The sequence below is a fragment of the Orbicella franksi genome, chromosome 14, assembly GCF_964199315.1.
Source record: "Orbicella franksi chromosome 14, jaOrbFran1.1, whole genome shotgun sequence".
NCBI lineage: Eukaryota > Metazoa > Cnidaria > Anthozoa > Scleractinia > Merulinidae > Orbicella > Orbicella franksi.
Genome location: NC_138158.1, coordinates 16,863,227 through 16,887,274, shown reverse-complemented (window position 1 = coordinate 16,887,274; position 24,048 = coordinate 16,863,227). Strand labels below are relative to the sequence as shown.

General features: G+C 37.9%; 2 protein-coding genes across 2 annotated transcripts in view; both read left to right on the top strand.

Moving 5' to 3' along the window:
• The window catches only part of LOC145467313 (uncharacterized), a 152,889-nt gene that overhangs the window by 62,775 nt on the left and 66,066 nt on the right, over nucleotides 1-24,048 (top strand). Inside the window, exons 14-21 of the mRNA XM_081450853.1 lie at nucleotides 1,964-2,251; nucleotides 7,674-7,958; nucleotides 9,071-9,379; nucleotides 11,460-11,774; nucleotides 12,297-12,593; nucleotides 13,719-14,018; nucleotides 14,950-15,249; nucleotides 19,529-19,828. Coding sequence (XP_081306979.1) covers nucleotides 1,964-2,251; nucleotides 7,674-7,958; nucleotides 9,071-9,379; nucleotides 11,460-11,774; nucleotides 12,297-12,593; nucleotides 13,719-14,018; nucleotides 14,950-15,249; nucleotides 19,529-19,828 — 2,394 coding nt within the window. The remainder of the gene's footprint in view (nucleotides 1-1,963; nucleotides 2,252-7,673; nucleotides 7,959-9,070; nucleotides 9,380-11,459; nucleotides 11,775-12,296; nucleotides 12,594-13,718; nucleotides 14,019-14,949; nucleotides 15,250-19,528; nucleotides 19,829-24,048) is intronic.
• Nucleotides 15,388-17,462, top strand: LOC145467375 (uncharacterized protein KIAA1958-like). The gene has a single exon (XM_081450932.1). The coding sequence runs from the start codon at nucleotides 16,058-16,060 to the stop codon at nucleotides 17,321-17,323; it is 1,266 nt and encodes a 421-aa protein (XP_081307058.1). The 5' UTR covers nucleotides 15,388-16,057; the 3' UTR covers nucleotides 17,324-17,462.

Below are 24,048 nucleotides of genomic sequence, written 5' to 3'. Positions count from 1 at the left end.
ACGCTAACTTCTGGATCGGGGCGAGATGCAGTGCCAAGAGAATTTCAAAATAGGTTGACTAAAAGAAGAAATAAATTTGTTTGCAGCAAAATTTCCTCCTCGACGTCCGCCATATTGTTTGCTGCGATTTCCCGCCAGCACAACACGCGTGTAATTTTGAAAGTTCCGCTGTCCGTAATGTATGCAACAGTCGGCTCTGCGATCGCTTGCGATCGTCAGCGATTTTATGGAAACCAGCCTTTACGATCTCTCTTTGCGATCGTCTGCGATCTGCGATCTGCGATTTGCGATCCGCGATCGTCTGCGATCGTCTGCGATCATATGGAAACCAGCCTTTAACAAGTAAAGGCCAGTTTTTTCCTTGTTTTAGTTCCCTTTTGAATGACAGACGCAAATATCACCAGAAATACAATGTTTCGGTAAAGTTTGAATTGATTAGAAAAGTGTCAAATTGAGGAGAGCGGATACACAGGCAAATGTATGGACAACTGATGAAAGGTTCCAATTTGCTTCACTAAAAACCTTCATTTGTCAAGAAAATAGATCGAAGGCCTGTGAATTTTTGAGAATATAGTTTTACAGTGAATACTATCAGATTCCCTGGAACATACACAAAGTCTTTATTTCACGCCATATGTGCATGACTGATCATAGTCACGGTTAAATTCCGAGAAATGATAAAATACTTCTGGAAAGAAAAGTTTGTGATGTATCTTCCATCGACTCTGTTACGAAAAATTGTCTAAGTCAAGTTCTAGAATGATCTAGAACCGGAAGTCATTCAGCCGTGACCAATTTGTATAAGAACATTCCAGAACATTCTAATCCTTATGTCATTACTCAGATTAGAAACTGTGTCAAACTACTTAATTTAGTTCCAAATAGAAGTTTCTAGCACTTTAAGCCTCATGTATATTAGAGCGAGAGGTTCTTCCGTAAGAGAGGTTGGTTCAAATTTGAAGAAGCTTAGTGCTGTAAATTCGTGAAGTTACGTTACGGAAATAAATTAGTTTGTTGCTGTTACCAGTGATCCTGAGTTCTGCCTGGAAACAACCCTGCTCTACAACGATACTCGTAACAGAGCCTAAGATAGAGCTGAATGAAGTCAGTGATCTGCTGTACCCTTCGCCTCAAGAGATTTGAAAAAACTTTGTATTGTTCAGTATCTAATTGATCCTCCAAGTTGTCAAATAATAGACTTTTTTTTATATAACAATGTCTAATTTTGGAGCTGAGGCTGAACGTTCTTGTATTTTTATTGCGATGTGAGGTTGAAAACGTTCTTAAGGTTTATTTATTTATTTACATGGTATACAGTATTTCATTAAATTAATGCGGACGTGACCAGATGACTTTGATGGTGTGGAAGTTATTTCGGAATGAGTTATAAACTGCTGATTACCACAAACAGAGATGTGTGTCATGCAATAAGAAAACCATTGTTAATGTTATACAAAACATGGCCTGTTGGTTAGTTCCTCTGTCAGTAGTAAACAGCTATTTGTTTTGTGCGCGGTCAAGACCAAAACCGAGAACAAAGACATACAACAAAGAACTTTGTCAGGTTTCATAACCATTTCTCTCTATTAAGTATGATACAGATAAGCAAAATAAAAACGTTCTTAATTGACCCTCAGCCTGAGGAATGTTCTTAATACGTTCCTAAAATTTTGGTTTATCTCAGCCTTTTTACAAAGAAGGCTGTTTAAAAAAAAAAAAAAAAAAAAAAAAAAGAAAAGAGTGTAATTCTTTTTTGTGTCAAATTGCAGCCTTAAAAAAAGTGATAGAAACCCTTTTGCAGTATAAAAACTGTCTTTTCAGTTTCCGTTCTAAATCGTGGTATCATAGTAAAGTGGATGATTTCTTTTTTTTTTTTTTCAAGCTAGCTCGTCATAAATGTTTAGCCCTTTGGTTGAGCTTTGCTCGTTGTAGCAATCTTTTATATTTTTATTATATTTTTCAGTTGCACCTGTGATCTCTAAGAATCCTGAAGGCCTCACCATAGTGGAAGGACGAGACGTTATTCTTAGCTGTGTAGTTGAAGGAAACCCGTCACCTAGCGTAATATGGACGATGAATGGACAAGGATTGAACATCACAGCAAATTCACGACTGGCTGCGACTCGCACGAAGAACAACCATAATTTAACAATTACAGATGTTCACCGATCAGACGCAGGTCAATACAGATGTGTGGCCAACAACAGTGTTGACACTTCCACTTCATCTGCTGCCAAAGTAGAAGTATATTGTAAGTATTGAAATATGAAAATCATTTAAAGCCCCTGCAACATCCAAAACAGCGCCAGCAAGTGTGGTTGTTTGAAATAACATTACTGTTTTGATTCATGGCGCAACATACACATAATTGTTGCTATTTCTGACGTCATGTGTGATCTCGAACTCTCTGTGTGCGGATATTTGCTTCTGTTAACCTGACAACAATGGCAGTTATTTTTAGGTGATTGTTTTCTGCTTGAGTGCCACCTTCACATTTCTTAGTCGACTCTTTCGTGTTTACAATTTTGGGATTAACGGAGGTCACGAAAATCGACATGGATTTTTCGCGAGAAAAATATGACGCCATTTACTGTCGTCTATATAACGCGACTGCGTTTATTTTAGGGTCGTGACCTCATTGTTCGGAAGTTCAATAGAACCCCAGTAACTCGAACTTGGATAACTTGAACTCTCCCGCTAACTCGAACCAAGTCCCATTTTCCTTGGATTTGACCCCACTTTTCAGTCATTTCGACTCGGTTAACTCGAACGCGGATAACTCGAACTCCTCGCTAACTCGAACTAAATTTCGTTTCCCTTGATAAAAATTTACCCCGATAACTCGAATTCTGGTTCATGTACCTCACCAGGGATGTCATCCCATTAGCTTTTCGTGCTGTGTAATAGGTAAAAACACTCAAAACTAACACCGCAGCAATTTGATTTTAATTAGTGCAACCGACCGTTTACATATTTGACAGTCACTTCCCGATGTTATGAGTCATACCGGATGCGGTGCTTTTAGCTGTCACTGTATACTAAAGTGCTGAAAAATCAGTAAACTATCAATTATTAACATGGCAAGTTGGATATTCAATCGACCTCGATGACTCGAATCCCCCAACTCGAACTGTTTAGCGTTACCCCTCAGAGTTCGAGTTATCGGAGTTCTACTGTATTTACCCCTGGCTGTCGAGTTACGCTTCAGGGGGTAGGGTAGGGATTGACTACTTTTAACTTCTCGTTCAACCGAACTATGCTTCCAAGATGTGGACGAACTTCTCGTCAAAACTAGTACCTCCAGACAACTTCCTCCTTGTTTTTCATTCTTGTTGCTGTTTGTATCCTATTCGTCCGCTCAAGAAGGTAACAAATATTTCGTATTTGAAAACAAGCGCTTCACGCGTTGATTTTCAATACTGCATCGTGTTTACGTACATTAAGCTGGTTATATCTTTACTTCGATGTAGTTAGGCTTATTTTTTGTCTAAACACATTTTCTGAAAGAAAGTTACCTTGCTAAACGTACATGTAGAACGATAGATAGCTTCAGCTGGTTGCTCAAGGTCGATATTTCGATATTACATATTTTCGTTTTCACGTAACTGGCTTCGAATCAGCACCGCTATAAGATAGAAACTGACAATTCAGAATAAACTTGTTGCTTAAACACGGAGCGATCTTATATAAGGAGGCTAAGGTGTTCAGCCTGCCAATCACAAATCCCAACGGATGATCAACGCTCCCATTTGATTGGCTTATTCACTCAGGTGTAGTTTTAGCTCGTTGCCACAAAATTCCGAAGAGCGACGGTGTAATTTTCCGTTTTATTTTACAAGTAAGCAATGCCTTTTGAACTAAATGAACGATAGCTACAAGAAAAGAATTTACAAAGAAAATTGACTTTTTTAAATTTCAACTTCATGATTTTGTTCCTCCACTTGCGAAAGCCTATCGTATGAATTCGAGCTGTTCGCTCAAATTTATAAGATGCCGTGTCTAGTTCTTTTGGTGCCAGGTGTCTTTGCTCCTTCGAGGATTAACGCGGCTGAGAAATAAGTTTGGAAACTAAAACTCGTAAAAACCCCAGATACAAGCAGACTGCGAAGGTAATATATTATATCTACGGTAATAGGGTTATTCTTCTGCCAGGTATCTGAAAGAGATTCCACAAGGTGAACATCGGCTGCCGTTGTACCGTCTTGCTGTTAAAATTAAGTCGGCCTTTTATAAACGCAAATTTTGTTCTTATTACATTCAGCCATGAGTCTTCCCTTCCTTTTTCTAACATCAATATTCAGGCGAAATTTCACTTTGCCATTTTTTTAAGTTCTCTTGTTTCTTCGTAGTACCTTTAGTTTCCAATTTCTTTACTCTGAATATAAAATAGTTTGAGGAATAACTCAAAGTCGTTCAATTTGCATTTTGCAGTTTGAATGCACCATCATAACGCTCATAAATCTGAATGAGTTTAAATATCCCACCAAAATCCGGCCGTCTGTGTTCATAAGCTAACCAACATCACCTCTTATGAGATTTGTCTTCGTTCTCGGCATGCTGAGATAAATGGAAACCGGTAGCTCATTGATCGCAGGTATTTTGTTTGAATGCACCATCATAACGCTCAAAAAATCTGAATGAGTTTAAATATCCCACCAAAATCCGTCTGAGTTCACAGGCTAACCAACATCACCTCTTACGAGATTTGTCTTCGTTCTCGGCATGCTGAGATAAATGGAAACCGATAGCTCATTGATCGCAGGCAGCAGCTTTGTTAATTTAGTTAGCGGCAAAATTTGAATGTTCCGTGAAGTGACGAAGATAATTCATCGTTTCTGTTCTTCCAAAGGCATCTTCTAAGGTGTTAATATAAGTTTTATTTTCACTGTATTTTTATTATTTATCTTATTTTATTCTACGTAAATGACTCCGTTGTTTTAACGAAAAAAAACGCTATAATCTTCACGACTTCTTCTGTTGTGCGACCGCTATTTCGCTTTCTACTATTACACAAAAAGCCAACAAAATGCTTCAAAGGTGGCGTGTCCTTGCCTTTTATAGGATCGCTTCGTGTTTAAGGTGATTCCTGAGAATTGCATTGCGCATCGCTACTGCGCATGATTTTCGCGTCATTAGCGCGCGCTCACGAGCGCGTGCACATACACATTTTTCTAAACGGCTTGGCTTGCGAGAGACAAATCATCGTTTTTTTCCTCGGAAACGGGTATCAGGGCCTAAAGATTTTTTTCTATTTGGTTTGAATGTAGAGATCACCTTCTATCTGTACAGTGAATATGGACCAATTTCTGTTGCAGAGTAAAAAATTATCACGGAAAATGAAAGCATAGCCAGCACTCGTAAAAGATAATATGTGGCCCCAGAACACTGCGTGCTTGGAACATATTGTATCCCTGTCGACTAAATATGAATGCCCTTATCATTAAGCGTACATCAAATTGCTCCTTAACATTTTATGCAATACATCCATTGTTGTATTTCTAGCTTAACTTTCTCTCTATTTTTCTGCTCTTTTAAAGCGTAAGGTGAATAGTTCAAATATAAACGTTTCTGAAAACAGATAATTTCAGGAATTATGGGGTTTATTGAAGGCCTTGCCGCTCCCAAACGAATATGGGGACTTCCCCTTTTTTATTTCAAATTTTAAGCTCTCTTGATATATTAAAAGCAGCCAATAGGTTAAGTTTGAAAGAAAATCTATTGTGAGTTATATTTCGATGGAATTACCTTACTGCCCCTTTCAGTAACATACGGACTCTAAATTCAAAGCTCAACCGACAAATGCTTTTTTCGCTACCGTCAATCAAATGTTCGGCGGCTCCTCCCAGCTTCTGACTACTGCCGAGCGCGCGGTAATCAAATCAAATCGTTGAGCGCAGTTCAGATAACACAGTCGGAAGCTGGGAGGAGCCGCCGAACATTTGATTGACGGTAGCGAAAAACGCATTCGTCGGTTGAGCTTTGAATTTTAGAGTCCGCATTTTATTGAGAGGCGCAGTAAGTGCTGTCCCTCTGCATCCTTTTGCATGCTTCTATTTACGGTAGCTTTCGGAGTGGCAGGGGCATGTTAAATTCTCGTTAATGTGAATCGAAAGTATTCCGAAGATTATTAAACTATTTAGCGTTTCTTCTTCAGTTTTTCGTTTCGCTTAGTAATATGTGACTTGAGGAGTGAAACAACTGTCATTATGTCATTAGTGTTTTAAAACCGATAGATCTAGTCGATATTTTGCTGCTGTATATATGTTTGTGCTTGACTAACTAATCAAAATGAGGCATTTCAACTGATGGAATTCTCAGCACTTCCTTGTGGCATAAGTTCGGGTTATTTTATTTGTAGTTATTGCATCAGCTTCTAAAGGACAGTTTCCCGTCATGGTGCCCGCAGTTTCAAAGTGTTTGTAGCCAATACATGTATTAAACAAGCATTGCTCTTCACTGAGCTTTTCTGAAAACCGTGGAATAACTTTGAAATTTAACTATCAGCTGTTTGTCAACCAAGTCAGTTTGCCAACAGAAACAAACAGTCAGCTAACAGATGTCCAAATCATTCAGTTCGTTAAGCGCTGTTTCATTTCCATGTAACAGTTAAAATAAGGTTTTATCGCTTGATTGCTAACGAGACGTCATGCCAACCAGCTAAATTGGCACAGGCTATCTGTGACAGAAGGGACGTCATTTAACAGTGCAAGACTCTTCTCGGTCAGATTTAAATCTTGCCATGGGGGGTTTTGGAACGTTGCCGTTTGAATTTTGTCATTTCATTTCCAGTGACTGAAGTTACTCTGTCCCTTTAGTTGCACTGTGTTAATACTGTAACAAAACATTGAGAAACAATAATTTTGTATGTACTTATTGACTGACTGGGACGGCAAAATGGTAAAATATTTGGCTTAAACCAAGAGCCAAACATTTTCCTGCCTGGTCCAATTCAACCTCACTCAGTCAATGATCATTTTATCATTTAATGACCACTTTGTTTTTTAATTTCATTTTTTTAAAACTTCTTCATTTGTGAGCAGTGTTGACTTTCATTCCCTTCTTTTAGAGTAAGTTGGGAAGTGAAGTTGTCCTACATCAGATTGTTTGCCAGGATAGTAAAATTCTCCTTTAGAATGTTCACTATCAACGCTTATTTTAAAGAAAATAAAATTTTGCAGCAGCAAAAATAACTGCCTCCCTCATTTACTTGGATCAATTTTAAGGGAACAAATGTACATGTAAATGTGCATTTCTAGCAGCTAGGGCTGTACCATTTTCATCTCAAACCATAGTAACATCAAAACCAAAACCAAACCATTACACTTGAAGCTCGATTGAAAACCGCTCTTTAAAGAGTGGTAAATCACTATAGCTGTTGGAACGGTTACAGTCACCTTTAGTTTAAACATAATCAGTGTGAAAAATATTCTGTTTCTTTCTAATTGACTCAAAATGGTTTCCAAAACGTTTATGTGATTTTGCAACATTAGAATTGCATTTAATTGCAAATAGGAGATTATTTTACAACCAGTGAAATTACATTGTATATGACAACATTTATTTGAAAGTGTTATATAGATGAGTTTTACACGTGCTAATATTTTGATCATGTAGCATATCATATAACAAAGAACATTTTTCACATCTCAGACATCTGGTTGCTTTTTTCCTAGTTCAACCTGAATTCATCAGCAATTCAGAGAATTCAACAGTGATAGAGGGACAAAATATTGCTTTGCAATGTAAAGTTTATGGAATTCCTGCGCCAGATGTAAGATGGACAAAAGATGGAGAGGCAGTAAATATAGCAGATCAGAGGATAAGTGTTTCTTTTACGGGAAATACTTCAAGTTTGAAAATAATCAGTGTTGTCCAAGCAGATCAAGGACTGTACAGTTGTGTGGCAAATAACAGTTTAAATACTGTTACTTCCTATCCAGGAACACTGGCAGTACATTGTGAGTTCTTAATTGTGTTGTTTTTACTTGATACGCAATTGATTACCACATCTACTGGTACAGTCTGTACATATCATGTTTCTATCGACCAAGATGAAAGCCTGGTTAAATTTATATCACTTCTTTGCATATTTTAATGAGAACGTAAAAAAGTTAACAACACAAGAACAAAACCAACAATAGCATTGATAATGTTTTTTTTTTTTCTGCCAATGAGAATGAATAAAGAGTAGTTTTTGGAAGTTTATGTAAGTTGTAATTTTGACATATTTGCCTAGTTCCTGTCCGGCTTTCTCCATTTCTTCTTTCATTTGATTTCGGTCACGTATCCGAAACCACGCCCGACCACGTGACCGAAAACAATTGACTGCAGCGACATATTGAGGCTTAGGAACTTGGCAAATCCTACATGAGGGTTTGATGAGTCAGAAATGGTGTGGAATGAGTGAAATTTCTAGAACCAACAATTCAATGGATAAATACAGTGCAAAGCACTTTCCGTTAATTATACTTTTTTCAGTATGTACAATGTACGTGTGTAGATAAATTGGTCTGAGAGTTTACTTTTCCCGGAATGGTTGAACCACAACTTGATGGAAAATAAACTATGATCACAATTTTACAAGGTTGAAGGTGATGTGCTCTATTCAGTATCACCTTTCAGGGCTCGGCTTTGAGGGGAAAAAAACATACCTTGGGGCCAGCTTGATTTAGTCGCCAGCAAAAATCTTTCAGTGAAAAGCGTGAAAAGGTAGTCGCCAGTGGAATAAAATAAAAAACAAAAAAAAAGGGGCGCATAGGAGACACCACTGGTCGCAACGTCGAGTACTGCTTTTAGAATGGGTCTGAATTTTTTGAACAAACAAAGGAAACTGTTTGAAGAAAACATTTCAAAATACATGCCCATAATCATGGTTCATGAGGTATTAATAATTTATGCAAATGTATTTATCTGTCCCATTTTCCCAGCTGGCCCAGCTAGGCCTTGAGATACAGTAGATCACCTAGCTCATTTCCATTCATTTAATATTTTACTTCATTTTACTGTTTTGTTGTGATTAAGTGCAAAAGTTTTGCAAAGAACTGAAGCAATTACAAAATTGAATTTGCAGTTGTGCCAGAAGTCAGGATTACTGGTGCTAAAGAACAGTTTGTTATTAAAGGAAGACAGATACTGCTGACTTGTCAGTGTAATGCTTTGCCACCAGTGTCTGAAGTGCAGTGGGAAAAAGGTGGAACAGTGATAGCAAGAAATACTATTGTGGAGATCAATGACTCACGAGTGGATATTCCATTTTTCAATGAAAGCCAAGTAAAGCTGTCCATTAATGCAACTACACCACAAGATGCTGGGAACTATACCTGTCTCGTTATTAATGATGTTGGTAATTCATCAGATACAACATCAGTTGTTATTCAAGGTCTGTTTTCCTGGTGTATTGTATTGACTTGGGTTTATACAATGTAACTTTAAGTAACTATCAACAAAGAAAAAGCATGCTTTAAATGGGGTGGTACTGAAATTACTGAAATGAGATTTTTGTATTCAGTTTTACTTTTGCATCCCTTGCTTTTATGGTTCTTTAAGAACCCTCATAATTTTTTTTTTTTTTTTTTTTTTTTTCAATTTGCCATCTGCCTTTCCCTATTTTTTTTTTGTTTTACACCATTAATTTACATTCAGCAGCCTAATATACAGGTCTTAAACAAAGAGCGATCCTATATAACGAGGCTGAGGTGTTCAGCCTGCCAATCACAAATCCCAACGGACGACCAATGCTCCCATTTGATTGTCTTAGTCACTCAGGTCTAGTTTTAGCGCATTGCCACAAAATTCTGGAGAGCGACGGGTGTAATTTTCCGTTTTACTTTACAAGTAAGCAATGCCTTTTGAACTAAATGAACGATAGCTTCAAGAGAAGAGTTTACAAAGAAAATTGACTTTTTTGATTTCAACTTCATAATTTTGTTCGTCCACTTGCGAAAGCCTAACGTGTGAATTCGCGCTGTTCAGTCAAATTTGTAAAATGACGTGTTTTGTTCTTTTGATACCAGAGTGTCTTTGCTCCTTCGAGGATTAACGCGGTTGAGAAATAAGTTTGGAAACTAAAACTCGTAAAAGAAAATTCAGGTACAAGCGGACTGCGAAGTGTATATATTATTTCTACGGTAATATGGCTATTCTTCAGCCAGTTATCTAAAAGAAATTCCATTAGGTGAACATTGGCTGCTGTTGTACTCTTGCGGCTAAAATTCACTCTGCCTATAACGGATGCAACTTTTTGTTTTTATTGTATTCAGCCATAAACCTTCCTTCTCCTTTCTAACATCAATATTCAGGAAAAATCTCACTTTGCCATTTTTCAAGTTCTCTTGTTTCTTCGTAGTACTTTTGGTTTCCAATTTCTTTGCTCTAAATATAGAAGTTTGAGGAATAACTCAGGGTTGTTCAATTTGCATTTTGTTTGCGCCATCATAACGTTCATAAATCTGAGTTATTTTAAATATCCCACCAAAATCCGTCTGTGTGCACAGGCTAACCAAAATCACCTCTTAAGAGATTCGTTTCAGTTCTCGGCATGCTGAGACAAATAGAAACAGATACCTTGTTGATCGCAGGCATCAGCTTTGTTATTTCAGTTAGCGGCGAAATTTGAATATTCCGTGAAGTAACGAAGATAATTCATCGGTTTTGTTCTTCCAAAGGCATCCTCTGAAGTATTAATATAAGTTTTATTTTCACTGTTTTTTTTTTTATTATTTACCTTATATTATTCTACGTAAATGACTACGTTAGACGAAAAAAAACGCCCTTAGTAGCGGAGCTCCTGCGCGTCCCTGATATATTGCGCACGTAATTTCTCCAATCTTGGCTGGGATTGTTGGGTATAAATTGTTAAAATTTAACCGGAAAAAATAGCAAAACCACACGCTGAACAATTACATGCTCACGAATGATCATTTTTTGAGTATCTGATCCAAGAAAAAATAATTCTCTCTTTCCTTTATCGTCAGTTATTGCAATCAGGAGCTCCGCTTTTAGGATTGGCTAAATCTATATATTAAAACTGAAAAAAAAAAAAAAAAAAATAGGGGATTAGGCTCTTCCTGATTCATGGTACTTCAATAATTTAGCCAAACACTTTTTTTCACTTGTACCCTGTATTCTTTGTCAGTCTGTAGTCACTGTTTGAGTAATGGGGGAGAACATTGATTGTACGAGAATTGTTGTTGAAGAGTGTATAATTATAAAGCTTAACTCTACCGTGAAACCAAACCCACCATTAATTTGTTCGCTCAATTTAATAGCCAGGAGGAATATAGCCCCTTTTGATAAGGTTTGTTCTGATTCATGGTGCTTCAATTAACCAAACACTATTTTTTTTTTTTCACTTGGTCGCTTACATGTACATGTAGTCTTTGTCAATCTATAGTTACCTGTTGAACTCTAATTGTTCATGGACTGTTGTTGAAAAGTGTTTATATTAATTAACTTTACAGTGGAACCAAACCCACCAGTGAATGTCGTAGTTGTCTCAAAGAGCTCACGAGTAGTGAATATGTCCTGGATTGCTGGTTTTGATGGGAACAGTGCAATTCAGAACTACACAGTAAAGACAAGTCTAGATAATGCAGACTTTGTAGATGCTGTCTGTCAAGAATACATGTCAGATGGTTCCTGTGTGGTGTCCAGTACAAGTGCATCTGTTGGAAACCTCTCACCTTGGACATTATATTACTTTAAAGTGCTTGCAAGAAACATGGTTGGCACTAGTGAAGGGAGCCCTGTAGTGAATGCTACCACAGATGAAGAAGGTGCTCTACACTAACATAAACAATGTAGTTGTTTCAACATTTACATACATGTAATCTGTAACATTTGAATTTATACAAATTGCTGCTTTCACTCTACATTACTCAGGCACATATTGCTAGATATTTTAATAACAAGGTGAATCAATTTGATTGTTTGCATGATCGAAATGTGACAGCCTTTTTGCAGCTGAAATAAAAAATATACACAAGAAAAGCTAATAAATGTGGTTGTTTATTTATCCATTCACCACTATTGTCCCCAGCAAAGTCGGGTGCATACATGTACAGCTGTTTGTGAAAAGGGTCACTGGCTTAGGAAAGTAAGAACAATGTCAACTTTATTATTACTTTCAGAAATTTTTTGCTTTTCGAACTTTTCAGTTCTTTCTTTGCTTGTTTCGTTGTTTGCTTGGGTTTGCTTCGTCGCTTCATTCTTTACTCTTTTGTTGCCACATTTTTGTGTGTAATGTTTATGCCAAGTTACTGTTCGCCTTTGAAAATCAAATTAACTTTCTACTCCAGAGCCTGGTGTTGCACCTGAAAGTGTGACAGGACAGAACAGCAGCTCAACCAGCATCTTAGTCATGTGGGATGAAGTTCCAACTGATCAACAGAATGGTATCATCACGGGTTACACCATTACTTACAAGTCACAAACAGAGAATGACAATGGAGGTGTTCAAGTAAATGCCTCTGTTCGCCAGACAGAATTGACAGATCTAAAAGAGTATGTCAACTACAATATCACAGTGTTTGCATCTACTGTGAAAGGAGAAGGACCAGCCAGTGATCCAATTGTTGTAAGAACAGACCAGGATAGTAAGTTATCTTTCTTATCAATTTTTCGTTTTCTTGATGTTTTGGTAATTTCTTAGTGCTTTGTATAGACTGATTGAAAAGCTTTAATCAGTAGAAGTGCGTCCTTTGAAAGCAACTATTTTTGTAGTTGAAGGCAAAGAACTCGTGATTTTGAAGTAATTGATCTCAAAATACTGAACACTTAAGTTGCCATTAGAGGTTGTAGAAGACGTTTTGTGACAATACGTGTTAGCCACGTGTAATGCAATTTCATCTTCTAGCAATATCCTTCTTACATGTACAAACCCGGCCCCTGGTCTGATATTGCAGAATATCATCTATTAACTAATTAATTAATTAACTAATTAATTAAATCATCAGCCCGTTATTGTTCTTAAGTGATAAATTGGTCAGTTATTTTAGTTAGTTAGAAGGTTGGATAGTTAGGTATTTGTTCTATTTCATTTAGTAAGTTATTTGCTGTTAGGCGCATTGAGTTGAGAAATGCGCCCTATAAAAATGTAGCTATAATTATTATTATTGGTGTTAATTGTCATTATCATTATCATTAACATTAACATCACTATCACTATCATTGTCATTATCATTATCATTATCATTATCATTATCATTATCATTATCATTATCATTATCATTATCATTATCATTATCATTATCATTATCATTATCATTATCATTATCATTATCATTATCATTATCATTATCATTATCATTATCATTATCATTATCATTATCAATATCATTATCATTATCATTATCATTATCATTATCATTATCATTATCATTATCATTATCATTATCATTATCATTATCATTATCATTATCATTATCATTATCATTATCATTATCATTATCATTATCATTGTCATTGTCATTGTCATTGTCATTATTATTATTGATTTTATAAAGTAAAAATTTCGCACAGTGTGACGTGTTACCTTGTACCTTGTTGGTACACAGATTAAATTAAAGGAGACTATGATAAGAGCATACAAAATGATTATGATCACCTCTAAAGAAGAAGATTGTTAATAACTGCCCTCACAACATTTACAAATAGTTATATGTACGAAAGCTCAACCAACCAATCATGCTAAGCTAACTTGTTTTGATCTTTTACATCAGAACCTGAAAGTGCTCCACAAAATGTAATGGGACAGGACCGCAACTCAACCAGCATCTTAGTCACGTGGGATGAAGTTCCAGCTGATCAACAGAATGGTATCATAACCGGTTACACCATTACTTACCAGTCACAAACAGAGAATGACAATGACAGTGTTCCAGCTGGTGCGGAAGATCGTGAAAAGGAATTGACCGGTCTAAAGGAGTTTGTCATCTACAATATCACAGTGTTTGCATCTACTGTGAAAGGAGATGGACCAGCCAGTGATCCCGTTATTGTTGTGAGAACAGGCCAGAATAGTAAGTAATTAATTTTTTCCTTTCAATTTACATTCGTTCCAATCTCTGGAAAGTAGCTTTTCATGCTCGAATGAGATGTAAATAGCTTTTCAAACTAGCTACGAGTGCACGTTCAGTGCTGTTGAAAGACGTGATAGCCTAATGCCTAGGAGAGTGACAGCTCGGATCGATCAGTATTGTTTTGAGCACTGGCCGTCCATTGTGTTGTGTTTATACACACAGCATTCTTCTCCTATGATGCTTGTTTTCACCCCTGAAATCTTGACAATTGATGAACTGTGAGGACAGTCTAAAATACGAGGGTATTACCTGCAATAGACTACCTGTCCATTTAGGGGGAGTATTTGTGTTACTTGTAGTTGCTCCATGCTATAAAAACTCTTATTAAGCTCCGGCAATGTTGGTCATTTTGGCCTGAGTGCACACCTTCCCCTTTGAAGCTTGCAAGAGATGTTTGGTAAATTTCAGAAATTGTCACTTACATGTAGCAAGAAAATGACACAAGCCAGCTGCTCTCTCAAGCTTAAAGCATTTTAATTGTCGATCTATTCGCAAAGGGAAATTTCAGTAGTGCTAGTCTCCTTCACATGCACCTAACTCACCACTAATGTTACCTTTACCTCTCAGTTTTCTTACTGATGGCGTTGATGATATTTTAGTCCCAGATTATCCATTTTCTTCCGTTAGATAGGTAGACATTGTCTTGCATGATCCATGATTCATTCAGTTCCCTCAAGTGACGTCAGAAAGGCGTTAATAGCTATCGGTATTTGCTTTACTCAGATACTTAAGCCTAGTCACTTTCTTTGCAAATTAACTTAATTTGCAGAGAAAGTGACTAGTTGTAAGTATCTCTGTAAAGTAAATAACGATGGTTATCAAGGGTCATTAAGCCTTTAGTAAGCTTGTTCATACATTTTTTTTTCGTCAGAACCTGACGGTGCTCCGCAAAATGTGAGAGGACAGAACAGCAGTTCAACCAGCATCTTAGTCATGTGGGATGAAGTTCCAGCTGATAAACAGAATGGTATCATAACCGGTTACACCATTACTTACCACTCACAAACAGAGAATGACAATGGAGGTGTTTTGGTTGGTGCCAATGACCGTCAAAAGAATTTGACAGAACTAAAGGAGTACGTCAACTACAACATGGCAGTGTTTGCATCTACTGTAAAAGGAAATGGACCAGCCAATGACCCTGTAATTGTTGTTAGAACGGACCAGGACAGTAAGCAATTTTTTATTTGAATCTTTTTTTGTGGGTGTTATTGTGGATTTTGTGGCTGCTTGGTTCTTGTCTGTTACTCACTTTGAAGCTGACCTCTCCTGTGTAGAATTGGCTTCTTTAACCGGTCAGAGGTTAAAAAACCTATCATTGATATCAAATTTGTGAAAGAAACGTTCTCAAAGAAAATAACCCATGAGATTTGCAAGTCGCACTGGGCAGAAATGTTTGTATTAAAATTTCATAAACGGTTTGCATAGTAAGAGATCATAATTTTATAGGTAAAGTATCTCCGGTTTTAGCAGCATCAAGAGACTAGAAGTATTTCTGCTTCTCCCTGGTTGAGATGTGAATCCATTGCAGGATTAGCCCCAGCATTAAATTTGCCGGTACTCATTTGTACACCTGGGTGGAGAGAGGCACTGTGAGAGTAAAGTGTCCTGCCCAAGAAAACGACACAATGACATTTAATGTCCTCGACCAGGGCTTGAACCCGGACTGCTCGATCTCGAGGCGAGCGCACTAACTATATATATAGGGTTACCATGCCTTCATACGAGACCATATACAGATTATTTTCAGATAAGATAAGACAAGAACTTTATTAACGTGTCGAATTCGCTAGCATACAATGTATATTAATTGGGGACACCTAACTACGATTACTTATCTTATACTACAGGCTGAGAAATTTCTGAAATGTGATTGGCTAAGACCAGTAGTATTTAAGCCAAATTTGAAATACTTACATGTAAAAATTACAGCCAGTTTCCATGGTAACTGAAAAATTATTGTTTCTAATTTTAAAACAATGGCGGATAGATTTCCCGATTGTGACGCGAAAGAACTACAACAATTAAAGGAAAATGCAGAAAATTCGAACACAAAGAAAAGCACTAAGACCTGGGTTACTGTTTGGACCACATGGGCTGAAGAAAAAGTATACAGTCCAGATATTGTAAGCCACGAAGCCAAGGAACTTGACGAGATGCTTCAGAAGTTTTTCGCCGAGGGTAGAAAGAAGGATGGTTCAGGCTACGAGCCAGACAGTTTGTGGGTAATGATAGCGTCCCTGGACCGTCATTTAAAGGAAGCAGGCAGCAGCATTTCCATTGCCAAGGACAGAGAGTTTGTCAACAGTCGCAAAGTACTCGAAGGGAAAGCTCGCTTCCTCCGTGAACAGGGCTACGGCAAACGTCCCCGTGCATCAAAAGCACTAACCACTGAAGATGAAGAGCTGTTGTGGTCCAAAGGGCTCCTTGGCAGCCAGTCTCCGAAGTCCCTAATAACCACAATGTGGTTTCTTTTGACGCAGCATTTCGGATTACGAGGCTGTCAGGAACACCATGACATGTATGTCGAAGATCTTTCATTCACCAAAGACGACAATGGCGTCGAGTACATCACGTACGAAGAAAATCCCACAAAAACGCGTCAGGGCGGCCTTCGCAAAAAAAGAAGAGTGGTTCAGCCGAAAATATTTGTAACTGGTGGGCCAAGATGTCCAGTCAAGCTTCTAAAGACGTTCCTGTCACACAGACCCGAGGAAATGAAAAACAGTGGGCCATTTTACCTCGCGGTGATTGAGCGCCCTAAGTGTCAAGTGTGGTATAAGCGACAGAGAATGGGGATCCACAGCATTAATTCCTTCATGAAATCTATGGCTCTTCAGGGCGAGATTGAAGGTAAACGGCTCACAAACCACAGTGCACGTAAAACGCTGGTGAAGAAACTCAAAGCTGCCAACCAACCTCGCTCCGCAATTATTGGCATCACTGGCCATACAAACGAGCGCTCTTTAGCCGACTACGAGGAAGGCGATGAGAATGAACAACGGCTGATTTCCTCAATCATAAGCTCTGACGGTCAGGCAAGCACGTCCAACCAACGCCGTCCTCTTCAGAATGTTGGCCTTTCCTCTGATGTGGAAAACACGCTGATGATGAATGAAGAGCGGTTGACTACAATCAACAATTTCCACGGCTGTCGAGTGACCATCAACTACCAGCTTAGCCAGAAGTTTCCCGAGCCGAGGTGCAGTGTTCCACAGGCAGAATCGATTGCAGATGATTGTTAAACTTTGATTGATGAACCTATTAAAAACTTTCACTCTTTAGAACTGAGATTTACAGACATTCGAGTACAGTTTCATCACAGTTGTGTGATGTGTGACCATATGTGATGTTTAAGCGATCACATGTTTAATCACATGTCATTGTATAGCCATTCAACTGCGCGTGACTAAATAAAAATATGTGTGTTATATGAAACGCAAAATTTCTTTGCCTTGTAGTATAAACAAAAAATAGCACGGTTTCTTCGGGGTATTTGGGATAAATACCGGCTCGTGATATTTCAAAACTCCCCAAATATCACTCGCGGTATTTATCCCAAATACCCCTAGAAACCGTGCTATTTCCTATACTAATAATTAATAAAATATGAAATACATGTACGTATGTAAGTGTTTTAAAATATATATACAAAACAAACAATGAGTCATGCAGTAAGATCTAGTGTTAGTTGTTACATAAAGAACAGTCTTTACACGTACTGTCCAGCAGGCTAGTGTAATCAACCAATTAGATGCGCTTTTTAAAAGTGTGCAATGATTCAGGAGATCGAATAGATTTGTCGAGTTTGGACCAACGAACAGGGCCTAAATAAGTCAGGCTATGTTTGCCATGAGCAACGGTCCAAAATCTGGATATGGTGAAATCAGAATTTCTAAGGTGATACTGAGAATTTGTAACAACAAATAATTCCGCAATGTAAGGAGGCGCCTGACCATTTTTGACTTTATACATTATGATTGCAATGGCTTGCAATCGTCGCGTATGAAGTGTTGGTAGTTTCGCTCTTTGCAAGAGTTCCTCATACGTCGATTTATTGTCACAATAAACAGCTCGTAGTGCTCGTTCCTCAATTCGTTCTAGTTTTCTGCCATCAGAAGAACGACAAAATGCCAGACAGTCTGACAGTATGTGAGATGAGGTAGTATAGCAAATTTGACAATGTGTAATTTAGCTGATATCGGAATGAGGTTGCGTAATCTCAGAAGAACACCAGTTTGATAGGAGGCTTTTCTACAAACATTGCTTACATGACTCAAAAATGATAGTTGATCGTCAAAGGTAACCCCTAAGAGCGTTATCTCTGGTTTCTGATCAATTACAGTGTCATTGATAACAATGTGTAAATCCTTATGACAGTTCCTCGGGCCCAGACTCATCACCTGATACTTTGAAAAATTTCCTTGTAAAAAGTTGTTGTTGTACCACTCAGAGATGATGTTTCATTCCTCAGTTAAAATGCTTTCCGCTTCGTTAGTTGCCTTCGCCACTAAAAACAGTTGGTGGTCACCCGCTACGTAAATAACCTGTTTTCATCAGTGGAGAGGTGTAGATCGTTGTGGAAAACACTCCAAAGAAGAGGCCCGAAGGCCGATCCCTTTCCTTTTGTGTATTCTAAAATCAACTAATTACAGGAACACCAAGAGATTGTTTTTGTTTTTGTTTTTTTTAATAAAAACGATAGATCTTACGTAGTACCGGAAGTAAAGCTAAGTTGCCGCCCTCTCTTTACAGGTCAGTTGTCAGAGTCCCAAAAATGTACTTATATAATCAGTTTAATACTACAAACCAGATTTTAGTTGAGTTATTACGTCTCTCACCGTTTTGTCGCCCCAAGCAGAGATTTTGTATCGTTTTCGTACTCTATTAAACCCTGCTGAAACTGTTTAAAGGAAAGAATGAGCAGCTTCACTTTCATGAAGAGTGTACATAAGAACATCGGTATGATAGGTAACTTTGTTGGAGGGACAATAAGGGGATGGTGTCCCTAATTTACTCCAAAGTATCCTTGAACAAGCACTTGTTAGGCCATTTATTTTTGTTCAAGCTTTTTGCAGCTCTCTCTACCGGCAACGCGTTTTTTTGTCTTTAGGCGTTGACAAAACGGACGGTTTCTTCCACATATAATTTAAATCTCTTCTCAGCAAACGCCTATAAAGTTACAACACGTTCGTAAGGGATCGATGCTCATTTCCCAGGAGGCGGTTTCTTAATAGACGTTTAACTGGAAAAGCCTTTATGTTATAGCATGTTTCTCATATGCACGTGCACATATCACGTGTGTACAGTATCCCCCTACATCAGGCAACTACGATTAGCCATGTCCTTGATAACCGTATCCAACCCGTAGTTCTTTAGAAAGTCTTGTCAGGAATGAAATATGTATGCCTGTCATTACAAAGTTAACTTGTTTTCACCTTTTCTTTAAGAACCTGATGGTGCTCCACAAAATGTGAGAGGACAGAACAGCAGCTCAACCAGCATCTTAGTCATGTGGAATGAAGTTCCAGCTGATAAACAGAATGGTATCATAACCGGTTACACCATTACTTACCACTCACAAACAGAGAATGACAATGGAAGTGTTTTGGTTGGTGCCAATTATCGTCAAAAGAATTTGACAGAACTAAAGGAGTACGTCAACTACAACATAGCAGTGTTTGCATCTACCGTAAAAGGAAATGGACCAGCCAATGACCCTTTTATTGTTGTTAGAACGGACCAGAGTCGTAAGTAGATTTTCTTTTCAATTAACATTCGTTCCATTTTGTTAAATATATTCTGTCCTTGGAACTCCCATATGTGAAAAGTACCTTTTCATGCTTTTATGAGATGTATTAGCTTGCCATACCAAAGTTACTATAGTGCTTGTTCAATGCTGCTGAGACACGTGAAGGCCTAGTGGTTAGGAGAGTGACAGTCCTGATCAATTAATATTAGTTTTAGCACTGGTCGAGCGATCGCGTTGTGTTTCTAGAGAAGAAGGTTCTATTTTAATGCTTCTCTCCACTCAAGAAGTATTGAAAATTAATCATCTTTGAGTTCAGTCTTCTAAACTGCTGGGGGATTACCTCCAATGTTACAAAAACTGGAATTAGCGGGCAATGTGGGCCATTACACCTTACGCCTTACCATTTTAAGGCTGTAAGAGATGTTTAACGTTATAAATTTTACGGAAAAGGTTACTTACCAAGAAATTACACGAGCCTGCTGCTTTCTGTAGCTCGCATTTTGAACGTCGACAATTTGCAAAAGCTTTTCCCAGCAATTTTAGTGGCTCATACCTTATACACCATTACACACTCATTGAAAGTTACACTAATCTTATCCAATCCTGTTACTTTAATAATTATGTCTCAGATTATCAATTTTCTTTGACTAGTTATACTGTAGGTAGATATAGTCTCACGCGTTTCATGCTACATGTATCTCAAGAAAAAGACGTTGTAAAAGCTTAATGACTCTTATCTTTCGGTAAAGATAATGTGGTTAAGGTTACAGTATACCTTCAGGGGTGTCTCGCGCGCAAGCGATGTAGCGCGTGCAGTTTAAGCTGTAGATAACTAAACCCCTATATCAAATTAAAGCTTATAGAGCTGGCTATCAAACTATACCAACAATTTTGAAAGAAAATGAATTGTCGAATTTTTCACGACCACTAAATGCGAGCGCCCGAATCACCTTTCGAAAGCTACAAGTCAAAGCGAATTTCGTTTTTCGCCAATTTAATTTTTTCCTCGGTTTCAGGGCCCAAAGCGCTTAAAAAACGTGTCTGCGTTTTGGCATATTCGATTGCAGTAAAAAGTTACAGAACATTTTCGAAATAGGATTTAAAAAATGTGGAGTGATCGTACAAAAATCGCTCTCGAAGAAAAAGTATTTCGAAATTAACAATTCCCAGACACGCTTTTGTAGTTTATATGTTAAACTAGCCACTGTCCAAATTTAAGAGCAATTGAACAAATTCCCTTTGAGTTATAACTCTTTAAAGTGTCTGCTTCAAGTGAAAAAATTTATTCGAGAAAACAGCGCTAAGAAAAATTTTCTGCTTTGCGAACAAACTCCGCCCACAAACGCTTTCAACTGGCTTCTCAGGTAACTAAGCCAATCAGTGCAGGGAAAGTTTACTACCGTTAACCTCCTGGTGAAATTTACGCGCGAATCTCTAAAAAACTCTTGTGTTTCGCAATGCGCTCAAGGAACCGAAGGCAGACAGATAATTTTTCTGTAGCTCGGTATTTCTTGAAGCTGGTCTGGCAAAATGGGGAAGACTAAAAAGGATACGAACGCTAGAGTGGCTGAGCGAAGGAAACAAACAAAAGACAGCGCGGAGAGCTACTGTGTGTGAGCAACTGTGCATGGATAACATTTCAAATGGTCTCAATGAGTCCGACGATTCGTCGATATCGGACTCATCAGAAGAGTCTCTGTCAGCATCCCTGTTATTGCTGTCAAGTTCCGAAATTTTTACAGAACCTTTCTTTTCTCTCACCACGAATATTTGCCCGCCTTATACGATAACTATAGCTTCATCCGCGTGGCGAACTTTCGCTTCTTCACTCATTGATGTATTTGCATTCGTTCTTCGCTGTTTTCGCTTTTTCGAACCGGTCCATGGTTTAAACGTGGTCTATGTTTACTTATAACTTAATAGAGACACGCCTAATATCAAAAATGCTGGGTAGTCAGAACAACAATGCTGATCAACTGAGTAGTCAATTCGTGACATCCATATAGGTAATTCCCGCGAAAATCGTCTCGGTTGATTGCATACGCGCCACAGGGCTGTCAATCAAGAGGTAAACTTTTACTTCCGGTGAAAACGTAAAACCGCCATTTCTCCGCCAATATTTAGCCTTTTTCAAAAATTTTTTTTCAGAAATTAGAGATTATTCTTCGACCTCTATTTTGACCCAAAAATCCAAATTTGAAGAAAATTGCCGACCCGAAGGTATACTGTAACCTTAAAGGAATCACAGTAGTCAGCACCGATTGTAAGCTCAGTCAACATGCAATTTTTAGATGGAACTCAAAAATCGCTTAAGTGCTCCTTTGCTATATGCAAAAATTCGGTGAGGGTTTGGGCTTGGGATGAGATTGCGAAAAAAACTGAAGCTATTTGGGTCGGCTCCAAGAAAGAGTCAAACCCGATTATGTGCTCTTAAATCTTAAATGGGCGAATGGCAAGGTTAAGGCTTTAGGTTTTTGGTTCTGCACTGATTGTGAAAAAAGTAAGAAGAACAAATTATTACGAAGAGAAGGTTCATAAGGTAGAGGATATCTTGAATAATGGGAGAAACAAGAGATTGACCTTAATCGGTAAAATCGCAGTTATTATGGCACTAGCTGCATCACAACTTGTTTATGTTCTGTCATCAACAACGTCGTGCCCAAAATGGCTGAAAGAATTAAACAAACGATCGCCTTTTTTAAATTCCTTTGGGATAGCAAGGGCGACCAAATTAAGCCGACTCAAACGTTAGCAGATTACCAAGATGGAGGCCAAAAGATGCTAGACATAATATAATTTAATAAAGCCTTGAAAATCTCATGGATACTTAAGTATATTTCTAACGACTGCAAATCTAAATGGAAGTGCTTTTTTCAATTTTCATTATCTAAGATGGGCCGAAATTAGTTTTTCTTGGTTATTTGGTACTGAAGAGGCAGAGGGCCGACTTCTAATACATCCAGCAAATTTAATAACTTTCTTAAGTAAGAAGATAAATTCCTAGAAATAAACATAAAATGAATTACTACAAAATAACTGACCGAAGAGAGCAGAAAACTAAAAGGAAATACAAAACAGACGATGAACTAAAACGGCTTCCCAAATGCTGGAAAGGCGAGGTTCAGGGAACCAAAAAATGTTACAAGGGTAACGGACGATAAACTGACACGAATGAACATGGAAAGATAACACGAATATATACGGGACGAAATTTACGTACGAAACGAAACATAAAAGCGTGCAGAATTTGGGAAACGGCATTAACATGCAGAACAGAAAAACGCAAAGGAAAAAGAAATAGCCGCAACATGCAGGTGCCAAAAGATGTCCGAAAACTTGATATAAAGATGTTTTCATCCGAGAACCTACTGAGCTGTGGACGGACTTAAATTATAGGGATTCCCTTGTCTCTTCAGCTAATTTCAGTGCTGATCATATTTGGAGTAACTCGATTGCCAGAATTGCAGCCAAGGCTATCTTTTATAAATAATGGGCTAATGCATTGGGGATGAAAATTAACGATCTGATGACAAGTGATTTAAAATTAATAACTTACAGTTGTTTCAAAGATAAGTTATTTTTTTCCAGTTTCGTTCCTCGAATTCCATGGAGTAACTTCAGCCATTAGGAGTGCTATAACTACGGCTATTAGGATTGCTATGAGATCTTTGGAATTGACATTACCGGGTAAAAAATATCCAGAACTCTTCCAACAAACCAAGCTCCTGTACAGAACTCGTCCAACAAACCAAGTCAGTCAGCTTACAAAATCTCGTCGACAAAACGTGTACTCGTTCAGCAAAAAAAGAGCAAAAACAAAAGAAATGGAGAAGAGAACGTCAATTTATCTACTACCTTAGGATATGTACATTAAGTACGAAACTAAGGAACTTCCAGTTCGAATTTCTCCACAGGAAAATCGCTACAAAATTATTAAACTTTCAAGTACAATTAAACTTTCGGAATCAGATCTCCGTTGCTTTTGGCAAAGAGCACAAGAAACGTTGCTTTATCTTTTCTGGGAATGCCCGATCAAGGAAGCCTTTTGGAATAGTTTTAAACAATTTTTTCGTCTCGGCTGATTTACTACCAGCCTCACAAGTTTTAACCATATGCCAAAGTTTAGATCTCAAAGGAGAAAAAAGCGCCTCTTTATTAAATCATTGTTTACTACTTGTTAGATGTTACATCTGGTCCTCTTCGTACAAAAATGTTCGA

What these genes read in the sequence shown, in the direction of transcription:
- LOC145467375 (XM_081450932.1), top strand. Translation starts at nt 16,058, where the DNA reads ATGGCGGATAGATTTCCCGATTGTGACGCGAAAGAACTACAACAATTA.